Raw genomic sequence first — 19514 nt, forward strand, 5'->3', positions numbered from 1 at the left:
CCCAGGCGCATGGTGCGCGCCTCTCCCGCGAGGGCTTTGGAGACGGATTCGCCACCCCACCTCTTCGCAGCCCGTTTCCCCCTTTTCGTTTCCCCCCTTCTCCTTCCTCCTTGCGGTTTCGCCGAGCAGGCAGGCGAGCAGGCGAAGCGATGAGCCCCGTGGCATTAATGCTAGGCTTGAAGACCTTGTGGGTTTTGGCTTTTTCCTCTCTTTCCAACACGTTGGCGGTGAATAACAGCGGCCGATGGTGGTAAGTGCGCTTCACGCGCTGCTGCGTCCTCGGCGGAGCCGGGTCGCCCTGCCAGAGGAAGGGGCTGGTGGTGGGCGGGGGGCAGCTCAGCCCGGCCGCCAGCGCGGGCTCCCGCAAGGCCACCTGCGCCGCGCCCGTCCCCGCGTCCTGCCGGCAGAGCTTCGGGCGGCCGCGCCAAGCGCCCAGGTGGATGGGCGGCGCCGAGCGGAGCGGAGCGGAGGCAAGCGGCGGTGGCGAGGGGGCGCACGCCCGGCGCTCGGGCGCGGTCTGGCTGGTGGGATCCCCGACCGCAGGCGCGCTGCGCCGTCTGGCTGCGGGGTCGGCTCTCGCTCAGAGCCAGGGCATCGACCTGCCGCCGGAGATACGGGGCAGGGCAGAGCCTTAAGCTCTCTGGAGGGGCTTCGGCTCTGCCTCTGCTCTGAAGGCACGGGGGTCCCCGTCGGAGCTGCAGGTGTGTTGGCCTTGTACGCGTTTCCTTTCCAAAAGCCACTTTTGACATTTCTGCTTACTGCTTCTTAATGAAGAGGCAGAGACAGAGGGCATGGAAGGCTTTGTTGGTTTTAGGAGGAAATGCGCTCTTGCAGTTGCTATTTATCACTTCATTTGTTGTTACACAGTTACTACTAGTAGAACTAATAGTAGCAACTATGTACTAATAGTACATTATTAGTATTACTATTTCTTCCTAGTGTTAACGCTCCTCCTTTCCCATGTTACTTTACTGCCTTTTGTTTTGTTTTGTTCGGATTTGAGTTTGTCCCTTCATAAGAGCAACGTGCCTGCGATTCCTAAACCTAACAGTACCCTGTGAAGAACATTTGGGGGTGGAGCTGCTCAAGTCTTATCTGTAAATCCTTATGACGGGCTCTAACTTAGGTCATAAGAGCACAAAAGGAGCCAACCTGTTTCAGCAAAGGCTCCACCTAGCCTAGCATTCTGTTCTCACAGTGGCCAGCCAGCTGCCCACAGGAACCACAAGCAGGACGTGAGAGCAACTGATGTACCATCTTCCTCCTGATTCTGGCAGTAGCAAAAAGCTATCAGGAGTGTTAGCCATGGATAACCTCCCCCTTGAATTTGTCCAATCTGCCTTCAAAGCCGTCCAAATGGGTGGCCATCACTACATTTTGTGGGTGTGAGTTCCATAGTTTAAATAAGTACTGGGTGAAAACAGTCTTCCTTTGATCTGTCCTGGGTCTCCCCCAGTCAGCTTCATGGAATGACCTCAGGTCCTAGTATTAGATCTCTAGTGAAATCTTCTCTGGAGCTATTTCTGTGCATCTCCAACCATTGGCGACATGCAAGGCACAGCGGAGAAGAGGCATTTGTCATGTGAGTGAGCATTTGGAACATTGCAGGCTTCGCATTTGCAGACAGACCCAATTGCACTAAGTTTCATGTGCAAAGGCAGACCTGCCCAACACTAATCTGTGTCATTTATTCTGTCTGTTGTCGGAAAAAGAGACAGAATGCACACCCAGCTGCATACCTGGAGTGCCAGCATTTTCAGAAACACTGGTGAAGAAATCTATGATTCCTGGCAGCATGGATTTAACGCATAAGATGCAGCTGCTTTGTTGCACGCCTGTATCTCTAGATATTAAAAAGAAACATGCATTCTGCAAGGGTAGGTCTCTGGCTGCTAGTGGAGTGGCTCCCACCCCCATGCAAGCCTGAGAAATTAAGGGAACATCTATGCCCACAACACTGGTTTGCTTTCTACTGGAATGCTGGCCTCTGTTGTAAGCATCAAATCCCAGATTTCTACTATTGGGTGAGAGAATTACACACTTTTCAGGCTGTCCTAGTAAACAGCATGGCTTGGGTTGTATGACTGCAAAATGTTGGTTTCCTAGGGGACTTGATGGTATCTTAACCAGTGGGGAGTAGGTCATTTATTGGCTTCCATCTCTAAGGAATGACTTGCAAAAGTTTTCTGTCAAACTGTTCTTGTTATCAACATATCTTGTGCTGGGGGGCATAGGCAAAATTGAATTTTCTGAGAGGATGGGGTGGGGGAAGCACTTCACCTATTTAGGGATACACTGTCGTAGAATCCTAGTGTTGGAAGGGGACATCTGTGGCATCAAACCCAACCCCCTGCTTGTTGCAGGAATCCAGTTCAAAGCAGAACTGTTTCAAGTATCCTCTTTCCAGGGAGAAAGGTACTAGTCTCATTCCCTTTCATGTGATTTTAGCAATCAATATATCTTGGATGACACGTGCACCAAATTTCAGGGCTCTAGCTCATTGGAAAGTACCTTAAGAAGTTCGATCCTCCAACTCTGGTGAGTCAGTGAGTGAGTCAGTGAGGCCCAAATGTCTTTAATATTATTAGTCAATGAACTTTCATTTTGCAGGCACAGCTATATGTTCCTTGTTATGCCTCTCTGTCCCAAGATCCCAGATCGGAGGGGATCCAATGGAACTGCTACAGTGCTTGGTTGCACAGTGCCTGCAGCTTGGCCTTATTCTGCACTGGAATTCTGGCCTTCACTGCAAGGTGGCTAGGCTCAGACTAGGAGGTGTGTACATGCCCTATTTTCAGGCTGTTCTATTCATCAGGATTTGTGGCCTGGGCCTGTGCGTCTGCCACATTTTAACTTTCTGAGTTGCCTGGAAATCCCGTAGCTACCTAGAAGCATGCTTTTTGTCCCTTCCTGACACATCATACTTTTCTAATAAGTATGAGCACCAAACTTAGGCTTTCTCTGTTTCCTAGCACTTTGGATCCCTGCATTAAGGGCAAGGTGTACAAATATTCAATTTAACAGAGTCTTCTACTTATCCGGATGCCTTGGAACATGGGTGTTGCAAAGTTTAGTGCTGTGAGTCATCGGGAAGTATCTTAACAATTTCATTATATCTGAACTATTCAGAGAAGTATTATCTATCTGTCTCTCTATTAATGAATTTGTCAGTTCATTCACACACACAGTAGCATCAATAGAACTTAATGGACAAATGAATCACAAGACTAATTTACAGAATGAAGTCACACGCGTGCACACTATAGTGAAGCCGTATGGTGTTTGTGTGCGGGGGGAGTGGATAGTCTACATTGCAATCTATGGCAACCTACATTGATTGATTGCTTTCATTCCTAGGCACAAGGGGCAGCCACTGAAAAATAACACAGCTTTTAGTGTGCTGAGCAAAGAAGGAATACTAGGATTGCTGTCAAAGAGTTTCTTTTCGTGCCCTAATAGCACACAGTGTTAAAACACAAGTGTAAAACAGCGTCAGAGCTTCACTATTTTAAACAAGAAAATTCACAGTCACAGTTATGCCAGGTCAGCCTTTCCATGTGCTTTCAGAAGAGGAAGGCCTGCAGAGGATGAGGCGGTGGGTCGTCTCTGGAAGCAAAACCCACAGGAAAGGTGCTATGATATGTTACAACTTCCCCTCTCCTCAGATAGAGCTCAAATGGATGACGACTGCTGTAGGCAGCCTCTGTAGGGCATGCAATGCCATCTACCATCTGGATACTGTCCATCCAGCAGGCAGCGTCAAGCGCCACCTGCAGAAGCTGCCACAGGAATGCGTGTGGCTGCTGGGGAGTCTTTCCACACGATGTGCCGGGCTCAGGCAGGAAGCAGCACTTCAGCTGACAGCCACTGTGGGGAGAAATTGCCACACCGGTGCTGTTTGCAGTCTTCTCCACTGGGTGGGGCATGATTTATAGACTGACTCTAAAGAATGTATATCAATCAGACCGGCTATTAGCATCATCACCGGCATGGAACCAGAGTCTAGGTCAAGCCTAATAAGAAATAGGAAAGGTTTTAAGTGTATTTTCCTCAGTATCCGATACTAGTGTTTTTTCTGTTTTGCATTACGAAGAATTAGTAAATTAAGTATGGTATGAATGCAGGAAGCGGAGGAAGTATGATATGAATGCAGGAAGTGGAGAAAAAGAGATTTACTTTTCTCTCCTTCATAATTCATCAAGTCACCCAAGAAAGTTAATGACTGCTGATAAGTTCAGGAGATCTGGTTTCATGCCATGTGTCTCTAACTTGTGGAACTCCCTACCCCAGTGATGGCCGCTCGATTTTTGGCTTGAAAGGAGATGGGAAGGGGGGTACATTTGGAGGATGAATGAATGGAGGTCAGTGCTATCCAAGCATTTGCCAGGATACTTTAGCCAATGCGTGTTGGTGGTGATATTAATAGATGGGGTCAGGTGAGGGGCTGTTGCAGGAAAGTGCGAGGAATTTTGTTGTAAATTCTTCCTTTGTGTTTGCAAGGTAATTCTGGGCAGAATTCAAGCAAGTCTTAACAATCCCCACCCTTTCACCAGTGATGGGTCCTGACAATTCTTTTGCACAAGCAAGACTCACCACTTCTGCAAGGGAGATTTAGTGCTTCCTGGGGGTAGGGGGCCTGGGGCAAGGGGCTAACTCCTTTTAGGAAGCTGGCAGATCAGCAGAGCACTTTTATATGAGCTCCACCAACCCGCCTCCTTCCAGAAATGGAGCGTTTCTGCACATCCCACTCTGAACATGCCATGGTGCAAACGGTCAGGGCTTCTTGCACAACAAAGTGGATGGGGAATTGAGAATTGGTGGAGGCATAAGTGTCCTGTTGGATGCCGCCTTCTGCATTCCTACCGCTCTTCTGGTGAAGTCTGTGCCAGGCAATGGCACTGTCACACAGAGTGTTCCTATTCCAAGGTTCCTCTTTCGAGCAATCCCAAGCCACAGCTGTTTTCCTTGCAAAGCTTTCTTTATTGCTGCCAAGTACGAATCACCCAGAACAGATCTTTGAGCATGCCCAGAGCAGTTTGCTGAACCCAGTCTAGTGCTTACCTCCAGGAACTCTCCTTATGAGCAAGCCTGGGCCCCATCCCTTCGGGTGAGTGGTGGGGTTCTGCAAGAGAACACGCCTCCTCTCCACACACTCTCATTCAGTTGGACCTCCTGCCTCTGCTGATACCTCGACATGGGGTTGAGAGCAGGAGGGGCCTGGTTGGTGTCCGAGAATTCCTCATCTTCAGAGACCCCTCCCACTGTACATCTTGGTCATTCCCAGAAACTGCCTGGCTCTGCAAAGTGCCTGATGTTGAGATAATCACCTCCTTCATCTTAGAATCTTGCCCTAGCCCGTCCTCCACAATCCCTGTATAATTTGCTTCACAATCTGATTCCGAAGAATCATCTGGGAAGCAGCCAGCAGTCCATGAGAATGATGGCCCAGGACGTCATCCTTCTCACGTCCAACACAAGGATGCTAAATGCACCAGATTTCCAACGTATAGGACACTTTCTTTTGGCCCTGCTTCACGTTTGGGCTGGCTCTGCTCATAAGAGGAACCTTATGCTGCCCTTTGATTTAACAACTAGACTGAGTCCCCAAGTACATGGCCTGGTGCCATTGGTGTAGCAAGGTGCCTGTCAATGGATATGCTTTCTCCACTGATCATATATGGTATCCAAGAGGACGTAATTATTCTTGTGTTCTGAATATTTGATATATGCCTGTCCACTCACTGGGAAGCAAGTTTTAACCTCTCTGTGGTGTTTCTGGCTGATTCTCCTGCCCCATTAGGCATTCTGGCCACTCTGTAGGAAGCTTTAATTCTTAATGTTTGGAATAATTCTTAATCATTTTTGTGCCATTTCTTAGTGAGTTTTTCTGGCTGTGTAGTTGTTTATTGTGTTTCACATTGTTATCTGGCATGCTTTAGTAGTATCCAGTGCATCAGAAACCATTTACAGAAGGAATTCCCTATCCTTTCTGCAACCCTCTGCACACGCCACAATTTCTCTCCAGAGCAGACCTGGGGGGAGCGCAGGAGGGGGAAGAAGAAGGGGAAATCCCATTGTGCAAACAGAAGTCTGCTTGTGGGATGTTGGGTGGAGCCATAGGAAAATGCCAAGATCTTTGGCAGACCAGTCCAAAGGCCCATTTAATCCAGGTCTCTGTTCTGACGGCATCCAACATGATGCATCAGAGAAGCCCGCAAGCTGCTTGTGAGCACCACAGCAGCCTCCTGCCTCTCCCGGATTGTAATTGTTGCTGGCTTTGCACCTTGAATTTAGCCATTAGTAGCCACACCAAGTCACTCTTTACAAAGTGGCAGGACATACATGATTTAAAAAAGAAGTAGCTGACATGCAACATCTCACAACATTCAATAGCTGAAATGGAACACTGATTAGCATTCGATAGCTTATATACTAATGGGATTTCATATTTGATGGCGACCAAAACAACACTTGGTTTAGACTAAAACAGAACACTGCTGGGCATGCTGGGAATTGTAGGCCTTTTTTCTGTTTAAATGAGCATAGAATTGTGCCCAAATGCAAGTCCACATTTCATTCTGAAACAGCGAGAACAGAAATTACAGTTTGAAATTTTGTATTCAAAAATGTGCCTGGTGAAACTGGAAATTTAGGTGCATCCTGGATATTCAAGACTTGTCAGTTCTAGTCATCTCTCTTTCTCCCTGTCAGAGTTTAAGCTCTTGCCATTTTCTGCCCACAGGGGAATCATCAACGTGGCTTCGTCTACCAACCTGCTGACTGATTCCAAGAACGTGCAGTTGGTGCTCGACCCTTCCCTGCAGCTGCTGAGTCGCAAGCAGCGCAAGCTGATCCGCCAGAACCCAGGCATCCTGCACAGCATCAGCAGCGGCCTGCAGACGGCCATCAAGGAGTGCAAGTGGCAGTTCCGCAACCGACGGTGGAACTGCCCCACCACGCCAGGGCCCAACATTTTTGGCAAGATTGTCAACAGAGGTAAGGAGCCTTGCAGGACCAAATGGTGGGGTGAGGATACTCTGAGATATGAACACCTTCACTCCTCTTTAATGAGTCTTAGCATGGCTAAGTTGATGGCTTTGCCCATGCACTGGGAGCAGGAGAATCCAAAATCCCAACCACCAGTCCCTGATAGGTTGGCTCCAATTCAAAAGGCCTCATTTTTTCCCCCTCCCGATTAATTGCTCATCAGTTAATTTCAGTTTCTCTTCTCCTTGATGAGACTAGCACAACTGAGATAATGCCCTGGCCAATGTAATGGGAGCAAGCAAATCCAAAACCCAAGCCACCTGTCCCTAATTGGTTAGCTAAAATCCGAAAGGGCCCATTGCTCTTCATCTGAGCAGCTGATACTCTGACTCTGCTCACCTTTGCACCCTTCTCCCATACTCTCTAAATGACAGCCAGTTTTATCCAGACGAGCAGATTTCCTCTGCAGTCTGCTATACTGGAGATGAAGCAAGGAGATAGTTTGGAACAGACTCAAGTGCATCTGTTCTGTGATATACCATTGCTTGTGTCCCACGTCCAATCTGTGCACGCGTGAGATGCAAGAATGTGCCCCTCAGTAAAGAAAAATCAGTTTTTGCACAAGTATCAAAGGGCTTCACGCCTCTTCCTTTCTGCCCTACGCCATCCCCTTTTCTTTATAATGAGGAACTTTTGCTTTTCCTTAAAAAAAAGTCCCAGATTTGCATCACTGCGCATGACTGTCCTCCAGGTCCAGTGATGGCCAGAGCTGCAGGCGCTGCTTCAGGGGGACATGACGCTGCCGTATTATGGGAGCCAAGCCAAGCGTCAAAGGCACCCCCAGCCTCTTGAACCAGGCATGAGAAACAAGCATAGTGGAGAAGCAAGCATGAGAGCGACTGTTTTTGATGGGAGTGGAATGTAGGTTTTTAACAGAAACAAAAGATTTCAAGGTGCTCCTCCCATTTTTGTTCCGGGGAAACTATTTGACACTTGTGGGGGTGTGGTTCAAGGCCATTTGCTTCTGCCTTCATTCAGAACATTTCTGGAGAAAAACAGGCTGGCAGTTCTGGAAGAGAAAATGTATTTCACTGCAGCCCTGCTGCTTACATCTGACAGATTTCTGTGGGATAGAAGTGGCTTAAGCACACATGGGTTTGATGATGATGGTAATTCGTTGGATCCAGATTTAAACTGGATCCACTGAACTGGCAGAAATGGACTTTCCCGCCCCACCTCTTTTCCCAGGGCAGCCCCTTCAGCCCCCTGAAAATGCTACACAGACAGCCAGGAGAGGGAGGTGTGGGGCAGGGAGGAAGACTCACCCAGGCGTCCATGAGTAGAGTCCTTCTTTTTGTAAAATATCCCTTTCTCTTCCTTCCCCTTCTGGAAGGCAGATTCCGGATCCAGCCTGGTTATGCTGCTGCTGATGCAGCATTGCATAAGAAATGTGTGGGGATCAACAGCAGGGCAGTGCCTGTGTGGCTTCCCAGCAGCCTTGAGTTCACCCATCCCTCCCTCCCTCCCTCCATATACATACATGCATACATACATAGAGATTTTCAGCACAGAATTGGGCCATTTGTATTTTGTTAGGCCTGCAGAATCATTCCAGAGGTAGGACCAACCCACTGAGCTACCAAAGCCAAGCCGTCGTGCCTGCTCTCACTGAACCGTGCAGCTGGAAGCGGGGAGACGGGGTCACCCACCCAAGCCTATCAGGGTGGGCCTGAGGACAGGTCCTTCAGGCTGGCAGGATGATTGGGAGCCCGGCGATTCCATCAGTGGAACAGGAAGCAGGGACATGTCCAGCTCATTCCCTCTCTTCCTGCATCACGCCTTCCCCAAAATAAGCTCCGCAGGGTTGGAACGCCATGGCAGGTGGCGTGGAGGCAAGAACGGAAAATTGCCCCCTTCCCTGCTCCGCAGTCAGAATCTTCTGCTGGTTCAAAGAGCATTCAGCCTGCAGAGTGACTCCAACGGGATACAACTCATTGTTATTAAAATAATGCTAAATTATGTCTAATTATAGCCCTCATGCATTACATGCATGTCACCATGGAAATACTATTATGTGCATCCAGTGGAGAGATGGCTGGCTTTTGTTTATCTTGACAGCTTGCTAATGGGTATTGATGATCAGTAGATGGCTGGAGAGGCTTGTTCGATGAATCCTGATAGCTGGATGATTTTCTTCAATGGGCACTGCTTGCTGTTATCTTAGCGGACACGGCATTTGCCCGGCTGGGGCTGGAGAAGTTGCCATTTCACCAAGCTTGAGCTTGCTGCTAGCTGAAAAAAGCAGCCATGTAGCAGAAAGGAGTTCAGGGAAATGCTGTTTGCTTTGGGGAATGGATTCTGCATTGAAGATCAAAGGTCTCTGGGCTTATCTGGTCCATGTAAATAAGCAGATTGCTCCCAGGCCCCGCAGCACTCTCCTTCACAAGGAGAAGCTTGCAGCACCTGCCCTGGAACACCCTAGGAAGCTGGGAGAGTGGAGGCATGAAATGTTAGAAGACATCTCAGAAGCTAGAGTGGTCCTCTTGAATTTTCCTAGTGCTTCCATTTAAGGACTGTCCTGAAGAACTGGGAGTGAATCATTGCCTTTATCATCTGTCATTATGAATCATATTTTTTAATCCTACCATTCTTTTGAGGAGTTCCTGGTAGCACGGGCCATTGTCACACACACAAATAGGTTGACGAAGTTTGGCTGCCCAAGGATGCCCCATGCCCAGTTTATTACAAAGCAAACCAAACCGGCAATTTGATCAGCGCTGCAGATGAGGAAGGCTGACTTAGGACGTGCAGGGCTTCAAGCCATCTCCCCCAAGACCTTGCTGCCATCTTTGGGCATCTGCCACTCGAAACAGCGGCTTCACTCTGCCTAATGACACACACACACAGAAACATTTTGGCTTCACAGCCACGATCAGGCTACTGGCCCACAGGCTCCCGGTGTGCTTCCTGGATGGCTGAACCCGGGTCAGCGGCTCCAGTCTTACTCTGACACACCAACCATCACATCGGTCATTGCTGCCTCTTCCCAGTTCGGGAACAGTGTGGTGCCACACTGGTTGTGATGTGTTGGTGTGTGAGGAGGCCAGACTCTTAGGCATGGTGGAACTTAACTTGCATTGCCGGAGGAGGCAGCTTGACTGTGCAGCCCTGTGAGCAGAAAATAAAGAAAGAAAGTGCTTCTGAGATCAGCATATAAACACAGCATAGGATACACCCCAAACATGCACAGCTGGGTTTTGTACATTAGGCATCATGTATTATTTTAGATTTTATAGCAAGTTGTTATTATTTTCCCCAAAGCGGAAAGACATTCCTTTCCCACAAACTCTCGGACTCTGTCCCTCTTCCATGCCTCTGCTCCCCTTCTGTGCCCCCCCCCCCCGGCAGCACAGGACGGGGGGCACGGGATGGATGGATGAAGCACTTTCTGAATGGGATACAGCATTTGATTAAAAAGATGCTCCTGCTGAATCAGGCAACAGATTAAAACATGGTTTAAAATAGTTCTAGAACAGGCATTTTTAATCCAAAGCCACCTTAGAAGAGGCTTCTCTCTTTTTTCTTACCCGGGGGGGAAAGCCTCTTCTGAAATGATGCTTCCTGGGATAACTGGAAGGACAGAGAGTTCCTCAGTCATATGGGGCTCAAGGAGGCCAGGGCAGAAAGAGGGCAGCACTGCATTGCTCTTCCCCCTTTTTGCAGTGTGTTAACCATCTCCTTCCCCTTGTCTCCAAAGGGAACAGCACTCAATAGCTCAGCTCCAGGGCTAATTTTCCCCACCACTCCCAGGGCATTTCTGGGGGACAAGGAGGCTTTGGGTCCTGCCTTCTGTGATCTGCCCCAGCTGAACTGCTCTTGCCGCGCCAGTAAGCACTTTCTGGGGCAGGTCTCCATCTCTTTTCCGGGCTGCTCCTGGCTGCCCCTCCCCCCACCCCCCAGCAACCAAGCACTTGGCATCCTCATGCTCACATCATTTGCTCAGTGATTCCTTTGTCCAGGCAAGAGCCTCGCCTTCCCCATATTTAATGTTGTGCCAACCCTGCGAAGCAGAGCTGTCTTTCTCATAGCCTCGCAGGCTGCATGGGGGCTGGCTGATTGACAGCTGAGCTCCTAAATCAGTGAAAGTGTTCAATAAATGATTTTAATAAATTGGGGACCACTTCCCGATTCTCTCCCATTCCCTTCTCCTGTGGTGTGCTGTAGATTGTGTTGTAAGCCTGCACTGCACACAGCGGCTGTGCTGTGGTTTTTGTACAGCGCCTAAAATAATTATTACAAGGAAACAGAGTGTATGTGTTGGTTGTTGTCATTTCCAACACAGGTGTACATTCTGTGCAAAAAAGTATGTATCCCCAGGTACACTGTTATATATGACAAAAGCCCTTGCACTGTGCTGTATCCAATGCGAATCATGTCTTCAGAAGCTTGTACACATGTGGCAAAATATACACACATGCATTCCACACAAATAATTGTATGTGCAGCTGTTCTGTACAGAAGCCGTATCTGTGTGAAAGAGTCGCATCCTGGACAGAGCAGACTTCTGCCCTGTTGAAGTTTATATCATCTGCAGTAGAGGTGGGCATTGGGGAGCTGTCCAGATGCTTTGCCTGCAACTCCCATGATCCTCCACCATTGCTTATGCTGGCTAGGGCTGCTGGAAGTTGTAGGTCAAATTGTCTGGAGCGCCACGAGATGCCCATCTATGGTTTAGGTCTAAATACATCAATTCAACCGGGCTGCTTTACTTGGTGGAGTTTTTAGGTGGAAAAGAAGCCATTTATAATGTGGTATTGAGAGGAGGGTCCTCCTACCAAGCAAAGGGGACCGGGCTTAAATGTCCATTCCTAATAAACCTCTACCGACACTGTTCTCTAAAGATAACAAAATAATTATCTTGTCGAGCTTCTTTCCCCGTTGGCCAATCAGTCGTGTGAGTACATTTCAGCCCAGATCACTCACAAGAAGGATGAGCCCTGTGCCAAACAAGAGAGAGGAGTGGAAGAAACCGAGCAACTAATCTTTGTGATCTAGGCAAGGCAGTTGATGATGCCCTGACCCCTGCAAGCTTCAACAGCATTCTTGCTTTCAGCAGCAAACTTACCAGACATCCCATAAGGTTCTCAGAACATCCCATGTAGCGTAGCAGCAGCCAGCCCCACGGAGAGCAGCCAGCAAGGAGCCCACCCCCAATCCCCCCGATAGTGTGGGCTCTCGCACACAAGGGTCATTCGAGAAGAATTTGGGTGGCCATCTGGGTGGGGTGGTGTATAGTGTGCAGTGCTGTACAGTGGTGTCCTGCACTGAGCAGGGGGTTGGACCCAATGGCCTTCATGGCCCCTCCCAGCTCTGCGGTTCGACGAATGGTGAGGGGAGCCGAGGTGACATTCCAAGTGCATATCAGTGGACAATAAGTCATACGGACAGGAACCCAGGGGTGGGAAAGTCCAGTTTCCCTTTCTCTCGCCTCTTCCTTCCTGGCTGGTCACGTGCCGCCCCAGTCATGCAAAACTGCTGGCCCCGCCGTCATCACACCTGCAGAGGAGCCAGAGAGCTTTGCGGGCGTATTTAAGCCTGAGCTTTCCTCGGATCTCTCACAGGCTGAGGGAGACACAAAGAGCCTTCCATACTTAGGTGGGCTCTGGGGCTTGTGCAAAGCAAGGTCCAGCTGGGGTGGTGTTAGTGGGCGGGACAATGAGGTTGGAGCCCTGAATCCTTGGGGTGCAAATCCCAGTCTCCCGGAGGCAGTGGTCTGCCCCGTCACTGTGCTGTCCATGGGCATGGGCTAAAATCAGGTCAGAGGGCCTCTGCTGCTCTGGACCCCCACGAGCTGGCTCTTGGCGATCAGGTGCTTCACCTCCTGCTGCCCCTCACAACCTTTGTTCCTGGGGTATTTTTCTAAAAGCAAATGTCCTCCTTTCCCTTGTTCATTCATCATTTTGTAAAAGGAAGAGTGTCTTTCAGAGACAGGTCTTGAAAGACTTGCACCCATGCACGCATGCACATGCACACAGAGACAGAGAGAGAGAGAGAGTTTAGAGCATATGTACATTAGAATACGCAAGTACATTTTTATCTTTATCCAGGGCCTGAGCAGGGGACCTAGAACCACCCCTGCGAACAGTAAACTTGCATGAGGTCACTATCACTAATTAATTACTGTGCAACCCTATATGTGTCTCCTCAAAAGTAAGTCCTAGCGTGTTCAAAGGTGCTTACTCCCTAGCAAGTATGCCTCGGATTGCACCCCCAGGAACCCTGAAGCACTTTACCAAAATTTGGTGCGGGGCGGGGGGGTGGGCGGAAATGAATAGACTTATAAATTGGCAAATTCACCATCTGGCAGATGCAAAAGGGAAAAGGAATAGTGAGCTGGAGAGGAAAACAAGCAATTTCAGGGACCAATTCTAGTACAGTGGTCACTTGCCATTCTTATCTGCCTTCTGCAGACCACGAGGAGGCAACTGGGGCTTCCCAGGAATCCCCCTTTGAAAGCTGGCTGGACCCACACAGGCTTAGCTTCAGCAAGGCTGCTGCTACCTGCCATAGCAACTCCCTCTGTCTGCCGAAGCAGGTGCTCGGCCCCGAGTCACTCAGTAACTTGTTTTCTGTAGGCCCCCTGCTCTCCCTAGTCTGGAATGCTAGGGTAAGGTTTGGTAAAGCACCTTGGTGGCACCCATTGCCCCTGAAAGACCCTCTGTGCCGTGGATGCTCTGGGTTCAGTGTAAGAAGATGATGCATGGAAAGCATTCCTGCCCTGTAGACACACTGGGGGTGGCCCTGTGCTTTCCCTCATCTTGCAATGTAGAATTCACCATGCTTGCATGAATGATTTATCTGGAAGTATCTGCTGTGTATGTACCTTTCTGGAAGGTGCTTGCTGTCAGCTTATGGCAGACTTCAGCTGGGTTATGTAAACCCAGGCAGGGTGGAGGCTGGCAGGCAAGTGTGCTGGTCCCACAGGACGGGTGGTAGAGGAGACTTCTGGTCCTTTGAACCCTTCCAGTGTCGCATGACTTGTACCCGGAGCAGGGTAAAGACAGACCTAGGATGATTCTGTTTCTGGCACAGCGTGAAAGGCAGAATGATGTTGTCCTTTGACTCTACACGCCGTCGAGTGTCCATAGGTGGGAGCGCTTCTGATTTTTAATGGGTATATTCGGGTTGTTCCAAGAAAAATTGGATTTCTAGTGGTCTCCAATCTCCAAAGTTTCATGGGGGGAAAAGACAAGCTACAAACTAGCCTGAGGTGCCTGATAAGCAGAGTCAGGCCTGGTTGAAATGTGGATGGGTGACTTAAATGTCATGAACCACCCAGAGGGCTTTGGCTAGGGGCAGTATAGAAATGTAATGTAATAAGAATAATACCTGATAAACAACGATGCTGCTGTGATTGAGCCAGTAACATGGCTGGCTGCCATACCTGTGGCGTGTGGCCCTTCTTCAGATTACCTTGCAGAGGCAGGTGCCAAATGGGCTGCGTCCTTGGATGTTGCACACTGACCCACCCCCTCACCCCCGCCTTCCCTCTCACTCCCAGGTTGCCGAGAGACTGCTTTCATCTTTGCGATCACGAGCGCTGGCGTGACGCATTCCGTGGCCCGCTCGTGCTCAGAGGGCTCCATCGAGTCATGCACGTGTGACTACCGGCGGCGAGGGCCAGGCGGCCCTGACTGGCACTGGGGCGGCTGTAGCGACAACGTTGACTTTGGCAGGGCCTTTGGACGCGAGTTTGTCGACTCCAACGAGAAGGGGCGGGACCTGCGCTTCCTGATGAATTTGCACAACAACGAGGCAGGACGTCTGGTAGGAAGCGGGAGAGGACGTGTGGCCAGAGGGGTCTGCGTGCATGGCCCCATGCGTGTGTATGCCTGTGCATCACGACTGTGAGGTCCCATCCACACAGCTGTTTCTGATGTGGTGAAGTGAACACGAGTTGGCTTGGGCTGCCCCTTTGATCTGTCAGGCAGGTTGTGAAGGTTTGGGCATTCCCCTGGGGCCAGATGCTCCCTGTCCTGACCAAGAACAAAAGTCACAACAGAAGCCAATGAGCTCCGATTTGGATGGGTGTCCACAGCTGATTTATGCGCCAGAAAGATGGTGCCATTCATTCCTTCATGTGTTTGTGTGGCAGGGTGTGCTCCCATCCACAGGAAGGTGCATGACCAGCCTGGGATGCGTTGGGGGATGACAGAGTGGCAGCCCAGACTGTGCCAAGCAGTCCTCTTGTGCAAGCTAAGAGCCCTCTCACAGCATTCCCTGCAATATTGGACAGATTGCCAGGATGTAACTTTCAGGACATGCCCAAGTTCATGCGGTGTCCCCTGTAGCATTGTGGAAACTCCTAAGGCCGCCTCCTGCAATGCAAGATCTCCTAAAAGCTAATGTGGGCCCAACTGACTGCTGGGATTGCCCATGTAGTCAGGCCTGGCCCCTGCGTGCAGAGGATTTGGGGACGAGCCTGGCCAGCAGAAGCATCTGTTCCCATGTGCTTCAGAGTACACTGGCTTATCCAGAGCCCACTCAAGACATTTTGATGCTTACATAAGCACATGAGAAGAGCCTCGCTGGGTCAGACCCAAGGGCCTTCTCTCCTAGCAGCCTGTTTCCCACGGTGAGCTGCCAGATGCATCTAACATGCTTCCAGGCAGGAAAGAACGGTGCCGTCCTCCTTTGCAGCTTTCTCCGAGCAACATGCATTCTGAGATATACTGCCTCTGAGCCCGGGGCTCCATCTCCTGTCCTTGACCAACCTGTCCCCTCCTTGCTTTTGCCTCATCGCCTTGAAAAGCCATATAAGTGAATAATTATGACCACCTCTCAGGGAACAAATGCCATAAGCTAGTCATGCCTTATGATGAAGAACTTCCTTTGATCAGTATCTACTGCATCTACTTCCAATCTGTTTCTCTGAGTGCTTAAAATTATCAGAAGGAGGCCTTCTTCTCTGCCTGCTTTCTCCTCTCCATTCATAGTTTTATAATCTATTATAATCTAGCACAGTTCTTTTTGGGCTAATTCCCCTGCCCCTGCCCCAAATACCCAGCCTTCCCTAGCCCGTTGTCCTCCAGATGGAATTGGACTACCACTCCCATCAGCCCCAGCCACTGTGGGGTGATGGGCACTGTAGTTCAAATCATCAGGGAAGGAGCTGCAGCTCCTTGATCACTCTGGTTGTCCTAGGGCACCCCTTCTCCATCTCTGTGCTTGCAGTTCTTGGACGTGGGGGAAACAAAACCCTGAACGCCACATCCCCAGGCGCCCCCTCCACAGAGTTACACAAAGGTTTGCTGAAGCTGGGAGCTTACCTTGTCATGTGTGGGCAGTTCCTGTTTCGGCGCTACCACACACGGAGGGCACAGCCTGACGGCCTCCAGGTACTGTCTGAGGGGCACAGGATTTTTCAGAGCTCCAACCCCAACCTCCTGCCTCAGAGAGGCAGGATTCTGGGGGCAGAGCACCCCTTTCCCCCTGGCACCCAAAGGATCTGGCTGGCTTCCCTGCTCTGAGGCTGCAGGTGGGCCTCATGTGGGGGAAAGGTGGCAGACTGGGGGACAGGGAGCGAGCCACAGACGTGTGCCGACCCCCGTCGGTATCCCTCCCAGGCCCAAAATGACCGTCTCGACAAAATACCCAGCACAAGGTACATTACCAAGAGAGATCCCCCTGCTGCACCTTGTTCTGTGCCCAGGGCACTGTCTGGTCGGTTTTTTCCCAGCTGGCTGGGGCTGGTGAGGCTGCAACGCAAGGCATTTAGGAGACTGGGGAAGACAGAGCTTGGCCCTCGGCCCTCTCCCAAACACCCTGAGGGACTACTTGGGGCCACTGGGGACTCTGGAAGCAGCTGCCTCTTGGCCCATGGCCAACTCTGCCCCTCCCATCACTGAGGACCTACAATACTTATGTCTTCCTCATGCAGATGAAGACATGCAGAATCCCAGACGTGCAGAATCTCAGACCGGCAATCTGTCCAATATTGCATGCAAGGGCTCTTGGCTACCAGAAGACATGCAGAATCCCAGACTGGGGGCTTTCCCAGCTGCTTCCGGCCTTCTCTCAGCCCCCGCTGGTCAAAGCCGCTCTGCCCCATCATGATGCTAAGTCTGCTTGGTGGAAAATCCAGGTGGACTTTCCCTCCCCTTCCTCTATTTTCCAGGAGGGCAGCAGGCTAGCTTAGGGAGCAACGGGCAGGCCATGGGACACACATCCAGCTCCAAGCCCTCCCCACTGCTCCCCACCTCTTACAGCTGCCACCTCACTCTGCCTAGTGACACGGCCAGCCCTGCTATTGCCCATGGACACAGCTCCATGGGTTCTTTGGCATGGAGCTCACTGAAATCAACAGGGACCGCACACTGCACACGGTTGTGCTCTTGCACAGCTCCTGTACATGAAAACCTCCTGGCAGAGGGTGTCCCTCGGGCCAGAGCTGCTTGTCTTCCACTCTGTTGCCCTTAATGATGCCGAAAACCTGCTGCCGGACCTCACGGCCAGGCCTCTGCACGTGGGAACCGTTGGGGAACTAGAAAGCCGGCACGTGAAGGTGTGTGTGTGTGTGTGTGTGTGTGTGTCTGAGAAAGAGAGACTTGCACCATCTGCTTCCTGCTTGCACATGTTCATATGTGAAAGTCTGCACTGCTTGCGCCTGTGAGGAGGAGGTTATGGGACGCACAATGAGGGTGGCAGTAGCAGCATGGGAGGGGCGGCAGTGGGGGTGGAAGGCCAAGGGAAAGTTAAAAGGTGGGGAGGCATCCCGTGAGCAGGCAAACCCTAAGTAACCAAGCCCAGAACCACAAACCCGGCTGCCATGTGGGCTCCGGCACATCTGGAAGGAAATGGTTCCAATTCTTCTAATTGCAGTAAACCCCCCTTGGAAGGGAAAGCTGTGGGCTTGGAGAGAGGCGTCCACATTCCGTGGGCGGGAGGGGGCCCACTGCCTGCCAGGGGAGCCGTTCCCACTTCAAGCGGGGCGGGGGAGGCGGCCCTGGTGGGAGGAGGGCTTCCTGGCCAAGTGCAGAAGGGAGGGAAGACCCTCACTGAATGGTGGGGAAGTCGCAGTCCGTAGTCAAGACCTCGTCACCCAGACTGACTTTTGGAAAGCCGGGACACACTCCTCTGTGGCAACGGTGAGGGTGGCTGTGGGTGTTGCCGAAGCGGTGCCCTCATCCTCGCAACAACCCTAGAAGGCAGAGCAGGTCCATTATCCCCGTCTTGCAGATGAGGCAGAGGGAAGACCAAGGGGGAAAGAGGTTAGCTTGCCGGGCTCACTCGTGGCTGGGTCAGACTGGAAGCCCGCTCTCCCTGGTTTCCATCTCGGTACATTTCACCCACCACACCGTCCCACTGGCGAGAGGCACCAAGCCTTTAGGCAGGGTGGGGCCGCTGCAGGAGCGCTGAGCAGCCCAGTGCTTGGGTCCCTAACAGGCCTTTTCTCCCGCTGCTGCCGTCCAGACAGTCTTCACCGAGATGCACCAGGAGTGCAAGTGCCATGGGATGTCGGGCTCCTGCACGGTCAAGACCTGCTGGATGCGGCTGCCCACCTTCCGGACCGTGGGGGACTTCCTCAAGGACCGCTTCGACGGGGCCTCGCGGGTCATCTACGGCAACAAGGGCAGCAACCGGGCCTCCCGCGTGGAGCTGCACCACCTGGAGCCCGAGAACCCCGCCCACAAGCCCCCCTCGCCCCACGACCTCGTCTACTTCGAGAAGTCGCCCAACTTCTGCACCTACAGCGGCAAGACGGGCACGGCGGGGACAGCCGGCCGCTCCTGCAACAGCTCCTCGCCGGCCCTGGACGGCTGCGAGCTGCTGTGCTGCGGGAGAGGCTACCGGACCCGGACCCAGCGGGTGACGGAGCGCTGCAACTGCACGTTCCACTGGTGCTGCCACGTCAGCTGCTTGAACTGCACGAACATGCAGGTGCTGCACGAGTGCTTGTGAGGAGGCGGCTCCCTCCGTAGGCCCGCGGGGAGCAGCCTCGGGAGTGCGGCCTGCCCCGCGAGGCTCCGCGGCCCCTCCGCGCCCTGCCCGCGGGGACACTGCCTGCGGCGGCGACGGGCAAGAGGCCCAGGCGGCAAGGACTGCTTGTGTACATACTCCTGCCGGGTCCACGCCCCGAAGGGCTCGGACGGTGCTGCGATGCCAAGCCGGGCTTGATCTGAACGGGATCTCCGTCATGGACGCCTTCACGCAAGGGCTCTTGGCTACCAGATGCCTGAGCTGTATTACCGTTAGCTGGTAACCTTTTTCTTGCTATGGTTCCTGTACTTGCAGGGGGGTGGTGGTGGTGGTGATGATAATGCAATTGCCTCTGAGTTCATGCAGAATGGCTTTCCCTCCTCCTAGCTAGCCCCTACATGATTAAGTTGAGCTTTCAGGTCACAGGAGGTACTGTCCATGCATGTTTCACTGACCCAGAACTGGGCACCTGTCACTTCAGAAATTAAGCACAGCCACTGTGGACTTCCTTTCTTATGAATGAGACACTGTATCAGAACTGCATGTTA

At 51.5% G+C, this 19514-nt stretch overlaps 1 protein-coding gene across 1 annotated transcript; it reads left to right on the forward strand.

The window, feature by feature from the left end:
* The first annotated feature begins 149 nt into the window (after nucleotides 1-149).
* WNT1 (Wnt family member 1) lies at nucleotides 150-18948 on the forward strand. Its single transcript, XM_044421488.1, has 4 exons — nucleotides 150-250; nucleotides 6743-6996; nucleotides 14549-14814; nucleotides 18460-18948. The coding sequence occupies exons 1-4, from the start codon at nucleotides 150-152 to the stop codon at nucleotides 18946-18948; spliced, it is 1110 nt and encodes a 369-aa protein (XP_044277423.1).
* The last annotated feature ends 566 nt before the right edge of the window (nucleotides 18949-19514 follow it).

This window comes from Varanus komodoensis, unplaced genomic scaffold (assembly GCF_004798865.1).
Source record: "Varanus komodoensis strain SLA01 unplaced genomic scaffold, ASM479886v1 scaffold12, whole genome shotgun sequence".
Lineage (NCBI taxonomy): Eukaryota > Metazoa > Chordata > Lepidosauria > Squamata > Varanidae > Varanus > Varanus komodoensis.